Source organism: Mycteria americana, chromosome 9, assembly GCF_035582795.1.
Source record: "Mycteria americana isolate JAX WOST 10 ecotype Jacksonville Zoo and Gardens chromosome 9, USCA_MyAme_1.0, whole genome shotgun sequence".
NCBI lineage: Eukaryota > Metazoa > Chordata > Aves > Ciconiiformes > Ciconiidae > Mycteria > Mycteria americana.
The window spans coordinates 13,311,305-13,330,618 of record NC_134373.1 but is presented as its reverse complement, the minus strand read 5'-3'; the positions used below and the strand labels follow the sequence as shown (position 1 = coordinate 13,330,618).

The 19,314-nt window shown below is 42.7% G+C and overlaps 2 protein-coding genes across 6 annotated transcripts; both read left to right on the top strand.

The window, feature by feature from the left end:
- Positions 1-26: 26 nt before the first annotated feature.
- PPIL3 (peptidylprolyl isomerase like 3) lies at positions 27-6,936 on the top strand. Of its 2 annotated transcripts, XM_075511561.1 has the most exons (8): positions 27-174; positions 779-842; positions 1,179-1,226; positions 2,426-2,500; positions 3,316-3,409; positions 4,091-4,158; positions 4,613-4,731; positions 6,398-6,935. In XM_075511561.1, the coding sequence occupies exons 3-8, from the start codon at positions 1,224-1,226 to the stop codon at positions 6,522-6,524; spliced, it is 486 nt and encodes a 161-aa protein (XP_075367676.1). In that variant the 5' UTR covers positions 27-174; positions 779-842; positions 1,179-1,223; the 3' UTR covers positions 6,525-6,935. The 2 variants fall into 2 exon arrangements, with proteins under 2 accessions (XP_075367676.1, XP_075367677.1); XM_075511562.1 differs by lacking the exon at positions 779-842 and having other exon boundaries at positions 32-174; positions 6,398-6,936.
- Positions 6,937-7,984: 1,048 nt separating this feature from the next.
- CLK1 (CDC like kinase 1) lies at positions 7,985-18,786 on the top strand. 4 transcript variants are annotated; one of them, XM_075511556.1, is made up of 13 exons: positions 7,985-8,244; positions 13,197-13,354; positions 13,554-13,749; positions 14,857-14,947; positions 15,366-15,432; positions 16,351-16,467; positions 16,605-16,771; positions 16,848-16,942; positions 17,030-17,159; positions 17,306-17,388; positions 17,959-18,038; positions 18,282-18,372; positions 18,467-18,786. In XM_075511556.1, the coding sequence occupies exons 2-13, from the start codon at positions 13,197-13,199 to the stop codon at positions 18,677-18,679; spliced, it is 1,488 nt and encodes a 495-aa protein (XP_075367671.1). In that variant the 5' UTR covers positions 7,985-8,244; the 3' UTR covers positions 18,680-18,786. The 4 variants fall into 4 exon arrangements, with proteins under 4 accessions (XP_075367671.1, XP_075367670.1, XP_075367669.1 ...); XM_075511555.1 differs by lacking the exon at positions 7,985-8,244 and adding an exon at positions 11,378-12,073; XM_075511554.1 differs by lacking the exon at positions 7,985-8,244 and adding an exon at positions 12,614-12,775.
- Positions 18,787-19,314: the final 528 nt, after the last annotated feature.

Here is a 19,314-nt window from a genome sequence, read left to right as displayed (position 1 = left end):
GCCCGCGCCCGGCCCCGCCGCTTCCGCCGGGCTAGCGGGGCTGGGGGCGGCCTCTCCGCGCCGCGCCGGCGGTGAGCTGCGGCGAGGACGGCCCAGCCCCTTCCTGCCCGCGTGAGGGGAGCCGGGGAGCCGCTTCCCGGCGGCGGGCGCTGGGTTTGGGTCCAGCCTCGGCAGGTTTGGGCGAGGCTGAAGGCGCGGGGGCGGCGCGGGGAGGCCGAGCTGGCGGAAGCGGCGGGAGCAGGGGGCAGCGGGGACGGCGGGCGCCCCGGGCGGGGCGGTGCCGCCTGAGTCGCTCGCCGGTGGAGAAGCTGGGCCGCGCCGCGCCCTGCAGCGATGGGGGTGGCGGGCGTGCGGAGTCCACACGTCCTGTGCGTGGATTTTCTGTGGAAGTACCTCAATCGGCAGAAAAGGAGCGATAGCCCCGAGCTGTCGTTGGTCAGATCGGAGCCGAGGGCGGGGGGGTTGCCGTGAGCGCGGTCAGCCCCGGGATGCTTAACCGCGGTGTGTGCGGTGCCGGTGCTCGTCCTGGCGCCCCGCCGCCCAAGGCGGGCTGCAGCCCGGGGTGAAGGCCGGGCCGGAGCTGGCTGCTGGCGGGTTCCCCGGCTTCTGTGAGAGGCCTTGCCAAGGCTGGGGGCGAGCCAGGGAGGGCAGTATACAGGGAAGAAATTAGCGTGTAAAGCTGTTGCTTTCTAGGCAACGGCGACTTTATTATCATCGTTCCAAATGCTTTGTTTGAAAATATTACTAAGATAAAGTTTGATCCTGTGCTTGGATGCAGGTATCTGTCTGTTGCAGGCACCGACAGCTGTCAGAAGGTGGCTCCAAATCACACTTCTGTTTAGGTACTGCCGTGTGGCTTTTATCTGTTAATTTCTGTCATTTATAAAACCATAATCTGTCGAAAAGCTGCGATTGCTTAGTATAAACTTTCGCCTTAGGAAAGGGTGTTCTTTTTGCCCCCACCTCCTTTCTCTAAGCTATTTTGTTCTGCTCCTTTCTAGTTCTTTATATGCTGCATAGTTGCATAATGCAAGTAAAACATTTAGCCACAGAGTCACTTCAATGGCACTGTAAAACTGCGTGGTGTAAAAGCATATAACCACATAGATATTTTAGAATCAAAAAGAATTGGGGATTGGTGGAAAAAACCCAACAAATTTCATATCTTTTCTTTGCAGGAAATCGCTGTATACAAATCTACCTCAGCTTTTTGATAAGCAGACATGGTGAGAACAATAGCACTTTATATATATTTTCATTCTTTCTGAAATGGTCATCTCTTGGAAAGTGAATAGCTGCTCTGCATCTCAAAGGATTACACATTTTACTCTGATGCTGTGAAGAATTTGTAATGAAAAGTTTAGGTTTTCATTTCAGACTTGTAACAAGATATTGTGAAAAGGAAAATAGGCCAGTTTACACCAGTCTAAAATATAATTAGACTTTCAGTTCTAAGGTCCTAAATTTTAATCTTACTTTGGCTAATACTTGGTAATCTGGTTTGGTTTCTTTTACCACAGAAGCATTATTCAAGTTGCAAGCACATAGTCCTGCTTGAGTGTATGTAACCTTCTGCACTTCCAGGCTTTTAAAAGTTTAGCAAATCAGGAAACAGAGATAAGACTGTGTGTCTTAAACTGTACATACACCTTTTATAGCATCTTCATGGACATTGCAGGCAGCTATTTTGTCTTCTTTATTTGTATACTTCTGGAACAGTATGCCAGTATCAACATGATGCTGATTTTTATTAGTTTTCCTGTGCACTTATCCCTAGTATAGCCCCACAGTAATTGTTTTTGCACAGTTTAGCACTTTCCATGGGAGCACTGTGATGTATTTGGCCTATAGAGATATATTTGCTTAGGTGGCTGGGTAACTGCCATTTTAAATTTTATGAAGGTTATTCATAAATTCTTAAGAAAAGTGTGTATTTTGTAGATTTGCTTGTTTGTGAAGGCAGATTATTTACGGTGCCATTCAGAACTAGCCTTATCACTCCAAAGGCTGCAGGCAAGTAACACACATCAGTTGTTCCTCTGGTTGTAAACCAGTGAGGTATGTGTACCATGCCATCATCTGAAATAGATATAACCTTGATTCTTCAACTCGGCAGTTAAGTGACTGAGTAGGTCCAGTTTGCAAATGAATAATGTAGCTCTGGAGCGTAACAGCATGAAACAGAGCTTCTGCATTACCATGGCGAACTTGGTTTGTCTTGAAATTAAATGAAATCAAGTGCTTTCTGGTGATTTCACTGGAAGTGTGGAAGTTTTGTGGCAATAGCCTTGCCTATGGCCAAATATTGAAACAATGGTTATATGCAGTGGGAACTTGCTTATGTTCTTGGTGGGACTGGGAAATAAAACTGAGTCTGTTAGTATTCCTTTGCTGATTTAATTATTATTTTCTGCCTCTTGCTCAGGCTGTCACGCTGCATACTGATGTGGGAGATATTAAAATTGAACTATTCTGTGAGCGTACACCAAAGACTTGCGAAGTAAGTCAAGTAACAGGAGCGGGATTGCCTAGTGTGAAACAAAGCAGTAGAAATAGCAAAGACTGTAGAGGAGGTGAAGTGGCTTTTGCAATTCATCTTTTCACGTAATGGAATACTAACATTTTAGGCTGGTACAGTGCCTATACCACTTGTGGAACTTGTGTACTGTATACTTGTGCACTGTGTCATACTGCCTAGAGCTTTGCTGCCTGTTTCTCACCAGATAAGGTTTAGCTAAGGGCCACTTCTCTCCAAGTTCTAGCATCTTCCAAAGTGTCCTTTGCCCTTAAGGGCAAATATGGCACATGGCTTGGGATTCCCAAATTTCCCTGGGTTTGCTCGCACTTGTACAGATTTGATATTAATTTAAAAGACTGAGAATCACTCCCAGTTTGTCAGACGCCCCAGGTTTTCCGTTCTGCCATAAACTTAAGGTTAAATTGAAATAATTTACTTTTTAACTGACAAAGCTGAGGCATGAAGTTATTGATTACAAAATTATATTTACAAAATAAAAATGTTGAATGGAAGTGATACTCGTGAGCATGTCTCAGGCTTCTTATTTGTTCCTCAAGTCAGACAACCTTGTGCTGTAGGCTTTATTTAAAATCCTTTGTATCTGTGACAGTGTCAAAGGAGCATATTAACTATAATTTGTTTATGACTATTTTGTGGTAATACTCTTGTGGAATTCACATGGTCACAATGCAGAGCAGAGGCAAAAGGGTTAGTCTTGGTCCTGCCAATGCCATCATTTTAGTAGGAGAATGCTATTTCTGAATTGTTTGTTAATACAGTTTGTTTCATTTCCTTAGAATTTCCTGGCTCTTTGTGCTAGTAACTACTACAATGGCTGCATATTTCACCGGAATATAAAGGGCTTCATGGTTCAGACAGGGGATCCATTAGGTAAATTCTTCTGTCAGGGTCTCTCTATAGAAAAATGTACATAAAAATAAAATAGAAATAAAATATAAAGAAATATAAAGGAATTATAAGTATGAATATTAAAAAAATAAATAAAGTAAAAATAAAATATAAGAATCATTGTATTGTTGATAGAGATTTTTATGATGAGATTAGTTTTCTGTGGTGAGCTTACAGGAGAGCAGCCGTTACCCTAGTTCTAAATAATCATGCAGTAGTAAAGCATTCTACAAACTTTAGTTTTTCCAGCTATTTCCACTAAATATGATGGTTCTGCTGACTTACCAGCTGTTGAACAGGTAGCAGTTGCTACTATGGTTTCTCTAGTTTCTGCCTGAAAGGCTACGCTGCCTCTAAAGCATTTAGGGAAAATGTCCCAGACAGTGTCAACTGTTTGGCAGAAAATCTGACTCAACTGCGTGTCTGTTGGTATTCATACTGAATTTAATTTGAGGATATGTCAGTGTTTTGTTCTGCTACTTAACAGGTGTTCCTTATATAGAGTTGTGTCTTTGCTCAGTATCAAGACATGAGAACCTGATCCCTACCTCAAATGAGTTACAGTCTATCTAGGGTCTTTGTTGTAAAATGTTACAACAGTACATAGTTTCTGGATTTTTCGGTCTGAAAATACAGTAATCTATTGTGGTGCTTCTTTGTCAGGCACTGGGAAAGGAGGTAACAGCATCTGGGGCAAGAAGTTTGAAGATGAATTCAGTGAATACCTAAAGGTATTTCTGTGCTCTCCATATGCAGTTATGTTTTCATATGAATTTTCCTTACAGGTTGGAGAACGATCAGCACTGTGTATACTGGATTAAATACCTCTTTTGTAATTGTGAAGCAAAGTATAGTCTGGCAATAAAGGGATAGAAAGCTTATTAAAATAGGAGCAGGCATTTTTGTACTTGGCAAGTTAGGTTTGAGAGTTTTCATCACTGAGAACAGAAGTAGAAAGAATTTGTAACAAAGTATTTTTCATGTACTGAAGGCAAAGAAGTAATTTTTCATTGTAAGAGCAATTTTGAGGAGCTAATTATGGACTGTGATGGAATATATTAGCGACCAAGATTTGTTCTTAATAATGGTATTGAGGCAGAGTACTAAGTCCCAGAGCACTTTGTACAGGTTAAAGTCCTGCTTTCACGGATGTGTATTCATGTTGAGGTTTTTCCCCTCTTTCAGCACAGTGTCCGTGGGGTAGTTTCAATGGCAAACAATGGTCCGAATACCAATGGGTCGCAGTTCTTCATCACTTATGGCAAGCAACCACACCTAGACATGAAGTACACTGTCTTTGGGAAGTGAGTGATCCAACTGCATGCCTCCTTATCATAGTGTGTGAAGGATCTGAATGTTTCAGGGCATATGCAATGCAAATTTAGAAGCTTCTTGTTCTAAAACTCTTTAAAATATCAGATGTGTATATGTAAATGTATGCTCTTGCACTGTCACCAATAGTTGCTCCAAAATGCTGCTCCATTTTTCTTAGTAGTAGGGAATTCAGGGGAAATAGGCATATTAAACATTACCTCAAGAATGGAGCTTTTTTTCTTTCTTTCCTCCCTCCCCCCTGTTGTTCCAGCTTGCCTTTTCATCCATGCCCAAAGGGATACAGCCTGATTTTACGCAAACTCCAGAACAACTGGATACACAGTTGTAGGGGTTACTGAGAGGCAAGAATCTGATTTGGGACTGGAGCTGGGGATAGGTGTGGTACTGACATGGTCATGCTTCTGTTCAGGTGGAGCTTCCTGTTGGTCAGATGATAAAACTCGCAGAACTGACAGTTTATAAAATCAGATGAGATTGTTTGAGATGCATCATTATTTTAAAACATTGTTATGTTGATAGACACTATTGATAAGATATCATCCTTAAAGCAAATGTTTAATTTTTGAGTCTTTCAGATACTGCTTTTTCTACCTCAAAATCATGGTAATGTCTTTTCTTTTGCTTGTTGTTAAAAAAGTCTCTAGTGTACAAGTGAATCTGCTGAGAAAAAGTTGCCTTTATTAAATGGAGTTAAATATTCAAAGTAAACTATTGAAATGTGAAAATACTTTTTTCGACCACTTGTATTGTTTATAGGCATCCAAGTATAGGTGTTCCTTTCATTTCTGAGTTTGTTTAGAAGTGTGGTTGGAAGTTTTTTTTAGACATCTTTCTTAGTAAAGAGTAGAGGCTCTGACAGCTGAACGTTGCCAGATTTTCTGTGGCAGTTTAAGATACTACTGCCCCAGTTGCAGAATCAGCAGAACAGCATATGCATAGTCCCTGCTGGCCCACAATTCGGCATCCTAGATTCAAACAGTTGATGAATGTGACTGAATTGAATTGTGAACAGCACATGTTTTCTGCCAAGTCCATTACTGGGGAATAAGCTGCCAAGGTTTACCAGAGCTAGTTATTTAAACAAAAAAATAAGAGGTTTATTAGAAGAATCTCTCTTGCCACTTCTTTAGCCTGGACAGGAAATCTTAAAGCCTAAACATATTTGTACCGTTAGATTTACACAATTATTAACGATTCTGTCCAATCTTGTCTTTGAGTCAGAAGGTTAGAAATTGTAATCTCACATATGGAAGCTGATTTTCCAGCCGTAAGATTTCAGTAATTCACAGTGAGGTTTGGTGTGGCCAATACCTTGCTGCTACTTAAACCTATACTATGAATGGTCAGTCCTGCCTGCCAGGAAGTGCAGCCAGGGTCTTTATACAGCTTTGGTTGGTATAAAATATGATACTGTTAGGTCAGTGGGAATTATTTGTACTTTTTATGAGAATCTGTCATGGATACTTCAAAATACGTTATATGCCATATATAAGGTTTTGGTTGTCTTATTTGTAGCATTTGCTTGCGAAGTCCTTGCCCTATGATACTTAACTGTAAAGTGCTTTGAGATACCTCAATTGTGAAATTTAAATCATTATTAGAAGGAGATTCCTAGCACTTCTGCTTTTCTTCCAGAGTTATTGATGGCTTGGAGACCCTGGATGAACTGGAGAAGCTGCCTGTGAATGAGAAAACCTACCGACCTCTTAATGATGTTCGCATCAAAGATATTACAATTCATGCCAACCCTTTTGCTCTGTAGCCACAGAATGCCTTGACACATTCTTTAGAGACTGGTCAGGTCAACTGCTGGATTATGGGGTTTAAAGTGTTATTAAAAAGGGTTACTTGAGCTGGATCATACCTTTGCTCATTGAATGCAGGATTTTCAGGAGTTGTGGCATTGTTTGGGAGTTGTTACAGGGAAGTCTTGTGCTTTAGAAGCCAGTTTTTCCAGAGTGTTTTTCAGGATTTTGATTTTTAAATGTTGCTTTTTATACTTGTAAAGTAAGAAAAGACTTTTTAAAATATATTTTTTTTTGCAAATCTTTGTTTTCTGCCTTATCTTTCTTAGTGATACTATGTTAAAACAATGTCCTTTGCTACAATTTCATACTAGCACTTTTCTGAAACTTTCCCATATAAATTCTAACCTTCTTTACTTTACTGGTTTTTAGAAAATTGAGTAAGATATGCAATTTTTTCCTCTAGGTGAGAGCATTGTCATAGATAGATGAAACCTTTCTCTCCTAGAGGATTAAAGACCGTGTTTAGAGGAGTGCTTGCTCTTGTACTGCTGTGTTGGGATGATAACCTCTTCAGCCTCCCCAAAAGGTAGATCAGAAACAATCGCTTCTGCCTCTGGCACAATGTTTTTGGTATGAAAGAGTAAGTGTTTGTGTCTTTACATAGCTGTTGATCAAAACTAGGTAACCATGGATTTACTGTAACTTGTCTTTCATCACTTTATTGCACAAACAGTAGGGGGTAAACACAACAAAGAGTAGTGACAAAAAGACTGTGGTCAGACTTCTAACCAAGAATATCCTGATACACCCAAAATAATAAAAGATACTGTGGCCAAGATGATGTTGAACAAACAAGAGAGAGCTGTTGTTTGGTCTTATTTGAGACCAAATGTTGTTGGACTCAAATAAGAAAGTCCACAAGAGGGTACAGAGATATCTGAATATTGACTGGTCCAGAGGAAAAATAAAATACATGCATACATATGCATGTATATTGTGGTGGGTTGACCCTGGCTAGATGCCAGGTGCCCACCAAAGCTGCTCTGTCACTCCCCTCCTCAGCTGGACAGGGGAGAGAAAAATATAACGAAAGGCTCTTGGGTCAAGATAAGGACAGGGAGAGATCACTCACCCATTACCGTCACGGGCAAAACAGACTCGACTTGGAGAAAATTAATTTAATTTATTACCAATCAAATCAGAGTAGGATAATGAGAAAACAAACCCCAAATCTTAGAACACCTTCCCCTCACCCCTCCCTTCTTCCCGGGCTTAATCTCACCTCCGAATTCTCTACCTCCTCCCTGCCAGCAGCACAGGGGAACGGGAATGGGGGTTGCGGTCAGTTCATCACATGTTGTCTCTGCCGCTCCTTCCTCCTCATGGGGAGGACTCCTCACACCCTTCCCCTGCTCCAGCGTGGGTTCCTCCCACAGGAGACAGTTCTCCACGAACTTCTCCAGCGTGAGTCCTTCCCACGGGCTGCAGTTCTTCATGAACTGCTCCAGTGTGGTTCCCTTCCACCAGGTGCAGTCCTTCAGGAACAGACTGCTCCAGCGTGGGTCCCCCATGGGGTGACAAGTCCTGCCAGCAAACCTGCTCCAGCGTGGGCTCCTCTCTCCACGGGTCCACAGGTCCTGCCAGGAGCCTGCTCCAGCGTGGGCTTCCCATGGGGTCACAGCCTCCTTCGGGTGCATCCAGCTGCTCCAGCGTGGGGTCCTCCACGGGCTGCAGGTGGGTATCTGCTCCACCATTAACCTCCATGGGCTGCAGGGGCACAGCCTGCCTCACCATGGTCTTCTCCACCGGCTGCAGGGGAATCTCTGCTCGGGTGCCTGGAGTACCTCCTCCCCCTCCTTCTCCACTGACCTTGGTGTCTGCAGAGTTGTGTCTCTCACATATTCTCACTCCTCTCTCTGGCTGCAGTTGCACAGGTTTTTGTTTTTCCCCCTTCTTAAATACTTTATCCTAGAGGTGCTACCACTGTTGCTGATGGGCTCGGCCTTGGCCAGCAGCGGGTCCCTCTTGGAGCTGGCTGGCATTGGCTCTATCGGACATAGGGGAAGCTTCTAGCAGCTTCTCACAGAAGCCACCCCTGTAGCCTCCCTGCTACCAAAACCTTGCCACATAGACCTGATACAATATATATATTGCTGATCCTATGCTCGAGTCACTTAGTATAGTATGCATAAAATAAAGTGACTTAAGTGGGGAAAAGAGTGGTTTGTACACATCAGAAAAGCAGTTCTCCACCTTGGGCATACTGGGAAAAGCAGAATGTTCTGCTCTTCCTTGAAACCTCCTTGTAGAGTTAAAAAATGCATTTTGGCATCAGTTTGTTTTCATGAAGCAGGAAAAAATCAACTCATTTCCACAGAGGTTCATTTTCTGACTCTGTCATATGTAGAGGTGAGAGGGTATATTTGTAGTTCCAACTGTGCATGAGAGACCTGGACGGGAGAGAGTACCCACAGTTCCTGCATCCAACTCCTACCATTCTGGACTGCTTCCCCCAATCCTCTTTGGACTCACTCAATATCACTTAGTAAAGTCCATTCTCATATATATGCCTTGTGATCCTTGGGAGGTCCAGGTCCAGCTGACTTGCAGTCTGCTTTAAACTGGTATTTCCCACTTTGAGACTTTGCCTCTTAAAATAAAGAGGAGAAATTATTTGCAAGAGAAAGGCAAAGGTATGCCAGGTACAGATAACTGAGGTGTTAATGGGCAGAGTTAATCAGTACCCTCTCTCTGGGACAAAGTTTCTATATTCTGAATGGGATGTTGCCTAAAGCTCCTAGCCCTTGCTCCAAACTTAATACTTTTTGCCCTAATACTTTAGTCAGTCAGGTAAAGGATTTAATTATTTTAGCTCTGTTCTCTTTCTGTCTCTTCCATATAACCAGTGGTAATAGCAAGTAGACAGAAGCATGCAACTGCATGTTTGACTGCCACACTGACACTACTGCCATGCAGAAGGAAGGACATACTGGAAACTCCTCTGCGGTGTAGAGAAACCAATAATTTAAAATGGTGCCATCTGACACTGAACTGGAAACAATTTCAGGTCTATTTTTTTTTCTCCACAAAAAGAAGGCTGTTATATAGAATGTGTGAAATACAAAGACACCAAGCAATTTGCTCTCTGGAGGATACATTAAATTTAGATCCTTTCTTTTTTATCTAAAGCTGTGTATTGAAATGAGAGTGATCTTATGGGACAGGATTACATCCTAACTTTTTCAAATTGTATTATGTCTGTTTTCCTGTTTGTGGCTCTGAACATCTCCCACGTTCTCCCTGAGAACCTGGAATACAACAGGAAAAATAATGGTGGGGTTGGTCCCATCTACTTGTTGAAGAGAAAGCAAGACAGTAGGAAGTAGCCCAGCTGTGGAAGTGTGTGATTTTGTGGGCGGTTACTGAGTACAGCATACATGCAATTTAGTTCTTGCACACAGTCAGCTGTTGTGTCACCAGCTGTTTGGACTTTTGTGACATGTATAATCCTTTAAATAGCAAAAACGTTGCAGACAGTACTGTTCTTATTGTTCTCTACTGGTGCTTTATAAACTCCTATGTTTACTTCCATCAGTCTGGTCCTTTATCGCAGACACTACAGCCACAAGGCTAGTTCTGTCGAAATAAATCTACCCATGCAAAGACAAATATGTACATTAACACAACAATTGTGCATTATGACTGTGTGTGGGGTCTCATCATATATATTCTAGCTTGTCTGTGACCTTTGCTGGCATTTTGGTGGTAGAGGTATGTCATGCTGGGAACAGTACTTTAGCCTAAGCTGGAGAGCAATGGACAAAAAGAAAATAATGGTGCATTATCTATGGACAGTGACAAACTTGCACGTGTAATGTATATATTGTATGTTGATCACAGGGTCAGCTGGCGAAATAAAAAAAAAATACAAAGAGTGAGGAGGGTCATTTATCAGGGTTGGAAGTGTTTCAGAAGGTTTAGTCCTTCCCAGAATAAAAAAAGCGTTGGGTTTTAGGGAACTGATGTGTATAGGCTGTTGTAGTATTTCAGGACTGTTTTATCCTTAGATGCTCTTTTTCCACATAAATCAGATCGCGCGTGAGATGTTTGACTGCTTATTGGGGCTTTTGGAGAACCAAACGTCAGGCGTAATGCTTGGTTAGCTCTGCTGAGGTGATGACTGATAGATGGCTGACAGGCTTGAAAGCTCCTTCTGAGAGAGGTGGTGGCTGAAGGGCTGCAGCAAGGCATGGATGGGGTGGCGAGAGGGCTGGCTGCTGTGACTTCAGCTGCCATGTGGGCTGTAGTAGTGGGCAGCAGAGGAAGCGAGGGTTAGTTTTGTGGGAGGGTTGGTTTGGTGTTTTTTTTCATTCTGTGGGTATAGAAGACTGATCTGTGCGCTTACTTAGAGTTGCATTTTGTTTGTTTGTTTGTTTTGCAGTGGGTATTTATGTTCTGTCCAGACTCAAAAACATGACTAAAAGCTAGTAAAAGATACGAGAGATCAAAAAAACAAACCAACCAACCAACCAAAAAACGCATTCAACTATTCGGAAATGTTTTTAATGCCAATGATTTACAAAGACATCTTTAATTTGTTAGTCATATGTGATCCTTGAAACTTCTGTTGATTTAAAGGTGACTGGGTACATGCTTGGAGAGCCTCTAACAATTTGTCTAGGGAAGCACAGAGACAAGTAACAGGCTTTATCACGAAGGGCGAAAAATGATCATTTAGCAATTCAGAGCCTCGCAAAAAAAAGCAATCTTCTGGCAGTCATTCTTAAAAGAGGGTTAGAAGGTTTTTTTTTTCTTTTTTTGTTTTTTGGGGTTTTTTTTCAGTATAATGCTCCTTGTCTTCCAAAGTTCTTGGCAGGAAAATGGTTGAAGGTTTTGCACGGTTGGTTCATTTAAGTAGAACTACTTCAGCTGAATTACCTGGTGAGGCATAGGGGGTTACCATGGAGTGTCGTGACCGGGTGAAATGGGCCTGCATCAGTCCGAGTAGCACAGCTGGGAGAGTAAAGGCCTTTCGTATCCCGCAGCGAGGCGAGGGGACAGCACCGCTCTCGGGAGCGGTACCAGCAGCCCGGGCGCTGCGGGGCGGCGGTGCCCGCTCCGCGCCCAGCCCCGCCGAGGGCTGACGGCAGTACCCGGGGTGGCCGGAGGAAAGGGGCCGGTATCCTCAGACGCTCCCGGAAAGGCGGAGCGACTTACAGGGCCACCTCACCGCCGGGCACGCCGCACCGGTGGCCTGTTCCTTCACGGAAGAGACACGGGGAGACCTCGCAGACCGCGGCGGGAGCGCGGCCCCGGAGCCGCCGGGAGGTGCCCGCAACCGGCCGGGCATCGCAGCTGGGTGTCGCGGGGCGGCCCCGCCCCGCCCGCCTGGTGACGCCGCGGGTGTGCCTTTGTGACGCGCCGCCGCACTCCAGAAAGTTCCTGGCAACGCCATTTTGTAGCGGGCTGCGGGCTGAGGGTCGGCAGTTGCGGCGTTGAGCCCAGCCGTGGCGGGGAGAGCGGCGGCTCCCGGAGAGAGCGGCGGCACTCCCGAGCCGCGGAGGTGGGGGCGATGGGAGGGGCGCTGCCTTGCTCGCTGCGGCCCCGGGCGGCGGGGGAGGGCTGGAGGGCAGCGCTAGGCGCTGGGCCGGGCCGCCGCCGAGGGAAGGCGGGGCGGAGGGAAGGGCACCGCTGTGGTGCGGGGGAGGGAGGTTGTCTCCTGCCGTGGGGGAGGGCCGCCGGTGGCTCGGCTCGTCCCCGCCGGGGCGGGCGGCTCGGGTCGGGTGGCCGGGGCGCCCCTGTGCCCCCGCCTCCGTGCGGCCGCCATGTTCTCTGCCCACGCCTTGTTCCGTGCGGAGAGAAAATGGCTTCGGTCGCTTCAGCGGGGGAGGCCGGAGCCCTTTCCCGTGCCCCTGCTCGGGGTCGAGAACGGAGCCTCTTGCCGGAGCAGGGATTTGGTGGGGCGCGGACCCCGTGCCGCCCGGGGCACGCTGGGGTTAGCGCGCTGGGGGTGCGTGGGGGAGCGGGGCGCCTCGTCCGCTTGCCTTGGGAAGGGCGATGGCCACGCACCGCCCAGCCGCGGCGCCGGCAGCGTCGGCCTGAGGCGCGGCTTGTGAGCTAGCATCGATTTACGCTTTGGGAACTGAAGTAAAAATCGTGTAGCGAGTCGCCTATTTTGTCCTCTTCGAGCTAAACACCTAGGCGATAACCTAAACTTTATCGGCGTTTTGACTTAGTTCTCCGGGAATCTATGGAAAGAGGCATGGTAAAAGTTTATGACAAGTTCCTTGAAGTCTTTAAAAGCACGCCGGGCAATATTTGTGTGCCCTTTCTTCAGTACACGGAAGCCTTCGTTTTCCGAGCACATGCACCACTGGGTGCCTGAGCAGCTTTGCAGAAACGACATGCAGGCTATGTGTTCGGTGTCTGAGCCACGATACTGATTTTTAAAATCTTTTGTAAGAAGTAGGTTATTGGTTTATATTCCCCTATCAAAACTGGTTAATTTGAAAAAGTTGTTGAATTAAAAAATAACGTGGAAAAAAGAGCAGAGAAAAAAAAAGAAAATTGGGTAGTTGAGGAAAAATACAATCTTCATTATAGTGTTAATTTGATAATTAATGGCTTTGAAAATGAATTGTTTGTCTACAGGATGTAATTCAAAGAGCAAAATATCTTTGTTGCAGATGCGGCATTCCAGGCGACCAAATTATCCTGATTGGGATAAAAAGGAAAGTCCGGATCGGAGAAGGTGCGATAGTGCTAGTAAGAGAAAGAGGAGATCATTAAGTGGTGCACAGGAGAACAAGCACTGCAAGCATGATCTTTCCAAACTTCCTGACAGGTAAATAACTGTTTGACTTCTGATATCAGCAAGCATATGTTTTAAGATTTTATTATTCGCATCAGGTCATCTGATAATGTATTCATTTTTGAGTTGGAGATATTTCAGGAGAGATGTCTTACAGCTTAAAACAAAAAGCTGTCTTGATTAGGGTTACTAGAATTATTTTAATGAAGTTTATTTGATCCTTTGTTTGTAGTACCTGTTCAGAAACCAAATCTGTAAATGAAAGAGACCATCATGAACGACGCTATGTTGAAGAATACAGAAACGAGTACAATCAAGGATGTGATACTGGGCATCACAGTAGCAAATCATCAGGTCATAGTGGGACGAGTAGTTACAAAAGGAAATACAAGACACATCACACTACCTGTCATCATGATCATTCACAGGTGGTGTGACCAATTTTAATTTAGGACTTTTTTATTTTAAGAAGATAGATTCTCATCTGGGCAGTAGTAATTGAGTGTGGGGGTTTGGGGAATTCTGTCAATATTAGTAGTTTATTCCTTTAGCTAATATTAGTAGATTATTCTTTTTGCCAGGATTTTATTTTCTTCAGTGAAAATGTGTAGTTTGTAGCTATGCTTATGATACCACAGAACATAGTCTTGCTATTTGTTCTTTGGATATATTTGAGCAGATTAATGAATAATAACCATCAATTGGAGTGCTTGAAATACAGGCATCAATTTCATGCCTTCAAAATTTTTATTATGACAAGCATTTATTTCAGCCCTACTCGAAAATCCAAGCACAAGCTTTTAAACTTGCTTTTGACTAAGTATCACTGAAATAGCAAGGAGATAATGACAGATTTTTCCTTTTTTAAAAAATGATTTAGTAAGATGTTTTAAGTATCATTGAAGAATCTGTAGAATCAGATATGTGTGATGCCTGCCCACTAGCAGGGCAGTTCTTCTGATCTTTGTTATATATTTAACTCTTAAAAAAGCTGAAGATAGGATTTATAATTTAAGATCTTCAGCTGAGACAGCCTAAAGTAAATGTATATGCTCTTTATGATTTAAAAAAAATAAATTCTTATCAAATATTCAGACCAGTGATTTTATCTCGATTACTTAAGATGGGTATTTTAATTTGGCCACAAGGCTATTTTTTAAATATATATATATATATATATGTAGGATAATTATTAAATCCTTTTGCTTTAAAAAAAAATACGGGCACTGAAATCCTAAAGTAAAATTCAGTGAACCCATCTTTAAAAGCAAAACAATTGTGTTTGTAATTTTTTGTTGCCTTGCCACTTTGAGTATCTCATCTGAAAATCTGTTCCTTGCCATGTTTTTCTCCTGTAACATAAACTATGTGCCCTGTGAATTTCTGGGGACTGAATTTGAAATTGCTCCTGCCAACCGTTTGTGGCCTGGCGTGTATCTGAATGCCTGAATATCTCCCTGCTGAATGAATTTCGTATTCTGACCTGAATTCACTCGGGTTTATTGATTGGCTGGACGATCTTGGTGCCGTTCCAGAAGAGTCATCGAAGGAAAAGATCCAGGAGTGTAGAGGATGATGAGGAGGGTCACCTGATCTGTCAGAGTGGAGACGTACTAAGTGCAAGATGTATAGAATATTTTTCAAAATTTATTAACTTTTCAGATAGAATAAGTTCTTTTAGCATAAGATGTGAGGGGGCTTTGGAAGTCTTTTCTTTCTGTCTTGACTATTTTTGTTTGGGGGTGGGGATCGTTATTCTTTTTCTGTAGAACTTATATTTCTTTTTTTCTTTTTCCCTTTTTTTTCCCCCAAAAATAGTAAATGAAGTTAATGAACCCACTAGAATGAGATTCCTGTAAATGTGCCTTGATGAGAGTTGTCCAAGAACATCTCTCAAGCTAGATATTTACAATTTAAAGCAGCAGTCTAGAATAATCTTCAGTGATAGTACTTAGTCTTTTTGTTTATTTTTGTTTGTTTGCTTGTTTTTTTAATAGCTGAGTAACTTCACAACTTCTGTGACTAAGAGTTCTTTTCTTTATAGATGAGATTGTTGCTACTTTGGGTGAAGGTGCTTTTGGAAAAGTAGTGGAATGCATCGATCACAAAGCGTAAGTCTGTCATTCCATACATAGAATTTTTTGTACTGATACTATCACAGTGTGGTTCGTGAAGTGCTTTCTGATCGTGTCAGGTTGTATCTTTACTTCCTCATACGCTGCTCTGTGTGTTTCTTTAAGGCTGCCGCAGGTCCCAAACATAAATTTATGTTAGCGTATCATGCTAAAAAGAGCACCTGTACGTGAGGGTTGTGCAGGACTGGTGGATGAGGCGATGGGTGCATCTCCTGCAGGCGCAGCCCAGCCTGGTAGAGGTCAAGGGCTGATGGGGGGAGGTGGCCTAGAGAATGTGGGGTGAAGCAGCCCCCCCCCCACTGGACAGTCCTGGGGCCTTGACCACCCCAGGGCTGTACAATGAGCAAGGTCTCTGACATCATGTAGCTTACCTTAAAGTATCATCTGTGATGATGCAAAGCCATTTGGGTTCTAGCAGTGAGTATATTGTAACTCAGGAATATATTTTGATCGCAGTTTTGCTGTGTGCAGAATAGTATGAAACTAGCTTGTCGCTCTATAGAGTCACTGTAGAAGGCATTTGACACCTCAGTTACATTTTTACTACTTAAATGACTGAAGGCGGCTTGTCATTTTTGACTGACAGTCGTGTTAGGCTGTGAGATGTGCAGATTTCTCCAGTATTAGCCCAGCATACATAAATACAAAGAGGAGGTAAATGGGGCTTTTAACCTTAAAGAATAATACCACTATATAAGGTACTGAGTATGTTTTCAAAATTTAAAGATTAAATTTTAGTTGTGTTTGTGCATAGATGAACCATGGTTATATTGTCAGTATGTACTTAAAAAAGAAGAGCTTTTCTAATAAGGTTCCCATTGTTACAATGTATATGGTGATAATCACTGAACATTCTTGGTTAAAACTACTCACTGTTCAAACCTGTCTTTTCAGGGAAGAGAGACATGTGGCTGTGAAAATAGTAAAAAATGTTGACAGGTACTCCGAGGCAGCTCGTGCAGAAATACAAGTACTGGAACATTTAAATGCATCGGATCCCAGCAGTACATAGTAAGTATACAAAGCCAACTGTACTTTGTTTTGGCTTTAAGATTTTTCTGTGACATCACTTTCTGTAACATTCGACGTATCTATCTGAGTGTTACACAACTTCCTGTTGCAATTAATGTATTTTCCTGCTTTTGCAGTCGCTGTGTCCAGATGTTAGAATGGTTTGAGTACCATGGACATGTCTGCATTGTTTTTGAGCTACTGGGGCTCAGCACCTATGACTTCATTAAAGAGAATGGCTTTCTGCCATTTCGTCTGGACCAGATCAGACAGATGGCGTATCAGATCTGCAAATCTGTGAACTGTATGTATGTTTCTTTTTTGCTTTATTTGTTAAACTTTCTTCGTGGAATTTGCTAACTGTATTTATTATCTTGCAGTTTTGCATTCGAACAAGTTGACACATACAGATCTGAAACCGGAAAATATTTTATTTGTGACTTCTGACTATGTAGAGGAGTATAACCCCAAACTGGTAAGTTGCTGTCCTCTTCCCCACCTCCCCCCTCAGCTATTGTCTGGGTTTATTTGGGCACTTGCATCCCATTGTGTTTCATTTCAGAAATGCGATGAACGCACACTAAGAAACCCAGACATCAAAGTTGTGGACTTTGGGAGCGCAACATATGATGATGAGTATCATAGCACTTTAGTGTCTACAAGACATTACAGAGCTCCTGAAGTGATACTAGGTCAGTAGAAGTGCGTTTGGCTGATCTGTTGCATAAGATTCGTTGTATACTATTGAACAGTGTGACAGAAGTGTTGCGTATCTTGCTTGAGCTGTTGAAGTGTTTGCAGTCTGGTATAAACATGAACCTTCTGAATCTTCTCACAGCACTGGGATGGTCACAACCATGCGATGTTTGGAGCATAGGATGTATTCTCATAGAATACTACCTTGGATTCACAGTATTTCCGGTAGGTAACTATGAACCTCGAAATGATGCAGCATGGATAATGCTCCTCAGCTTGGTGAAAATATGCTACAGAGAGGTGGGGACTAAGGGGAATGGTCTGTGCAAGAAATTAAGCTGCATTTCTCTGTAATGCCAAGCTGAAGAGAACAGAAGATGCAGGCACAAAGGAACTTCCTCAGCAGAAGATTTCTACAAGTTGCTTTCAGTAAACATTTTGGCAGCAGCTTGATATGAAGGATCACCCCGTTAACATTTGTAATTTACAAGCCACTAATAACAGATGTAGCTTCATCTATCACCATCAGCAAATACTACTCAAATAACCTGAATTCTGTCATCTTGACAGTATTGTTGACACTTGAAATTTATGAACAAAGAGAAAAAAAAAAAAGGCAGAGTCAAGGGAAAAAAAATCCAGTAGCTCATGACTTACTTCAGGAAACAGATGACTGTTGTCCTTAATATGATATTATGGGGTGCAGGGTACAGTCAAAAGCGAAGCAAGGTTAGTGTGTGGGTCTCTAGCTTCCTCCGACAATGAACAAAAATGTTTATCTTGATTTCCCTCCAGACCCATGACAGCAGGGAACACCTGGCAATGATGGAGCGAATACTGGGGCCTCTGCCAAACCACATGATAAAGAGAACCAGGTAATTATATTTTTCCATACCTGGACTGCTATAGTTTAATTGAAATATTTTCAATTAGGTTTAATAGCAAATTTTAAAAGGAAGTTTAAACTTGGCTTCATCCTTTTGCTCTATCTCACAAGCTGGACACTCTTGTGCAATATTCCCAGATGAGTTCCCAAGTTGTGAACAAACATGCTGATAAAATTCTAGTGAAGGGACAAAACAATCTTTGACTAACAAACTGGGGTCTCTTTGTTTAAGGAAACGCAAGTATTTCCGTCATGACCGGCTGGATTGGGATGAACACAGTTCTGCTGGTAGATACGTCTCAAGGCGCTGTAAGCCACTGAAGGTAAGATGACAGAGGGGAAAATGCTTTTGGGGAGAGGAGCTTTAAGTGCAATTCTAAGATTACAAAAACATGTTTTGTTGTTTTCTTAATGAAGGAATTCATGACCTGCCACGATTCTGACCATGAGAACCTCTTTGACCTCATTCAGAAGATGCTGGAGTATGACCCAGCCAAGCGCATTACTCTTCAAGAAGCACTGAAACATCCTTTCTTCTTCCCACTGAAACAGGGAAAGAGAGCACTGTCTCCTATAGCTGAGCAGGCTGACACAGATGTCAGTCCACCAAAGAAACATAAAAAATGCTAAATATTTATTGTGTACAGTTATTTTGTAAATGCCCTATTTTGTATTATGACTTTTTGGATACTGAAGTTTAATCCAGCTGCTGGCATAAAACTTATTTAAGAAAAAGATACTGATGAACCTGGTTGCATTTCCTCAGTCAATGAAAATCTCAGGCCCATTGTACTTTTAAATACATGGAAAAGAGCACCCTCTGCTCTATAAAATAGGCCTCCTAACAGCAAGGAAGTACTTCATGTTTTATTCAGCTGTCACTGGAATAGCAAAAGACCTAGGACTGATTTTGACCCTTTAGTGTGACTGATGCCTCCTTTCTGGGTAAGAGAAGAGAGACAGCCCTTGGCATTAAGTGCAAGGATGGCCTTTATTTGTTTAAAAAAAAGTTACAAAGTAAGGAAGATCACTGTAATATTGAACAGATTGCATTGTGATCACCTGTTTTTTTTTCTTTTAATTTTAGTAGGTATACTCTGGTTACCAGTATTTCAGTTAATGCTCATTATTAGCTCACAACAGTATAGACTGTACTTTTTTTACCAAATCGTACTTGAATTATGAGCTGTCCTGAGAATTTCCATTAAGAATTCAACACATTGGGGAGCAGATAAACTGTTTGGTTTAACATGTCAACTGCCAGC

Excerpts from the sequence above, each read along its gene's own strand:
- CLK1 (XM_075511554.1), top strand. Across the intron at positions 13,355-13,553 it reads CTTTCCAAACTTCCTGACAG|TACCTGTTCAGAAACCAAAT; the intron begins GTAAATAACTGT and ends CTTTGTTTGTAG. Across the intron at positions 17,160-17,305 it reads AGCTCCTGAAGTGATACTAG|CACTGGGATGGTCACAACCA; the intron begins GTCAGTAGAAGT and ends ATCTTCTCACAG.
- PPIL3 (XM_075511562.1), top strand. Across the intron at positions 3,410-4,090 it reads TCAGACAGGGGATCCATTAG|GCACTGGGAAAGGAGGTAAC; the intron begins GTAAATTCTTCT and ends CTTCTTTGTCAG. Across the intron at positions 4,159-4,612 it reads AATTCAGTGAATACCTAAAG|CACAGTGTCCGTGGGGTAGT; the intron begins GTATTTCTGTGC and ends CCCCTCTTTCAG.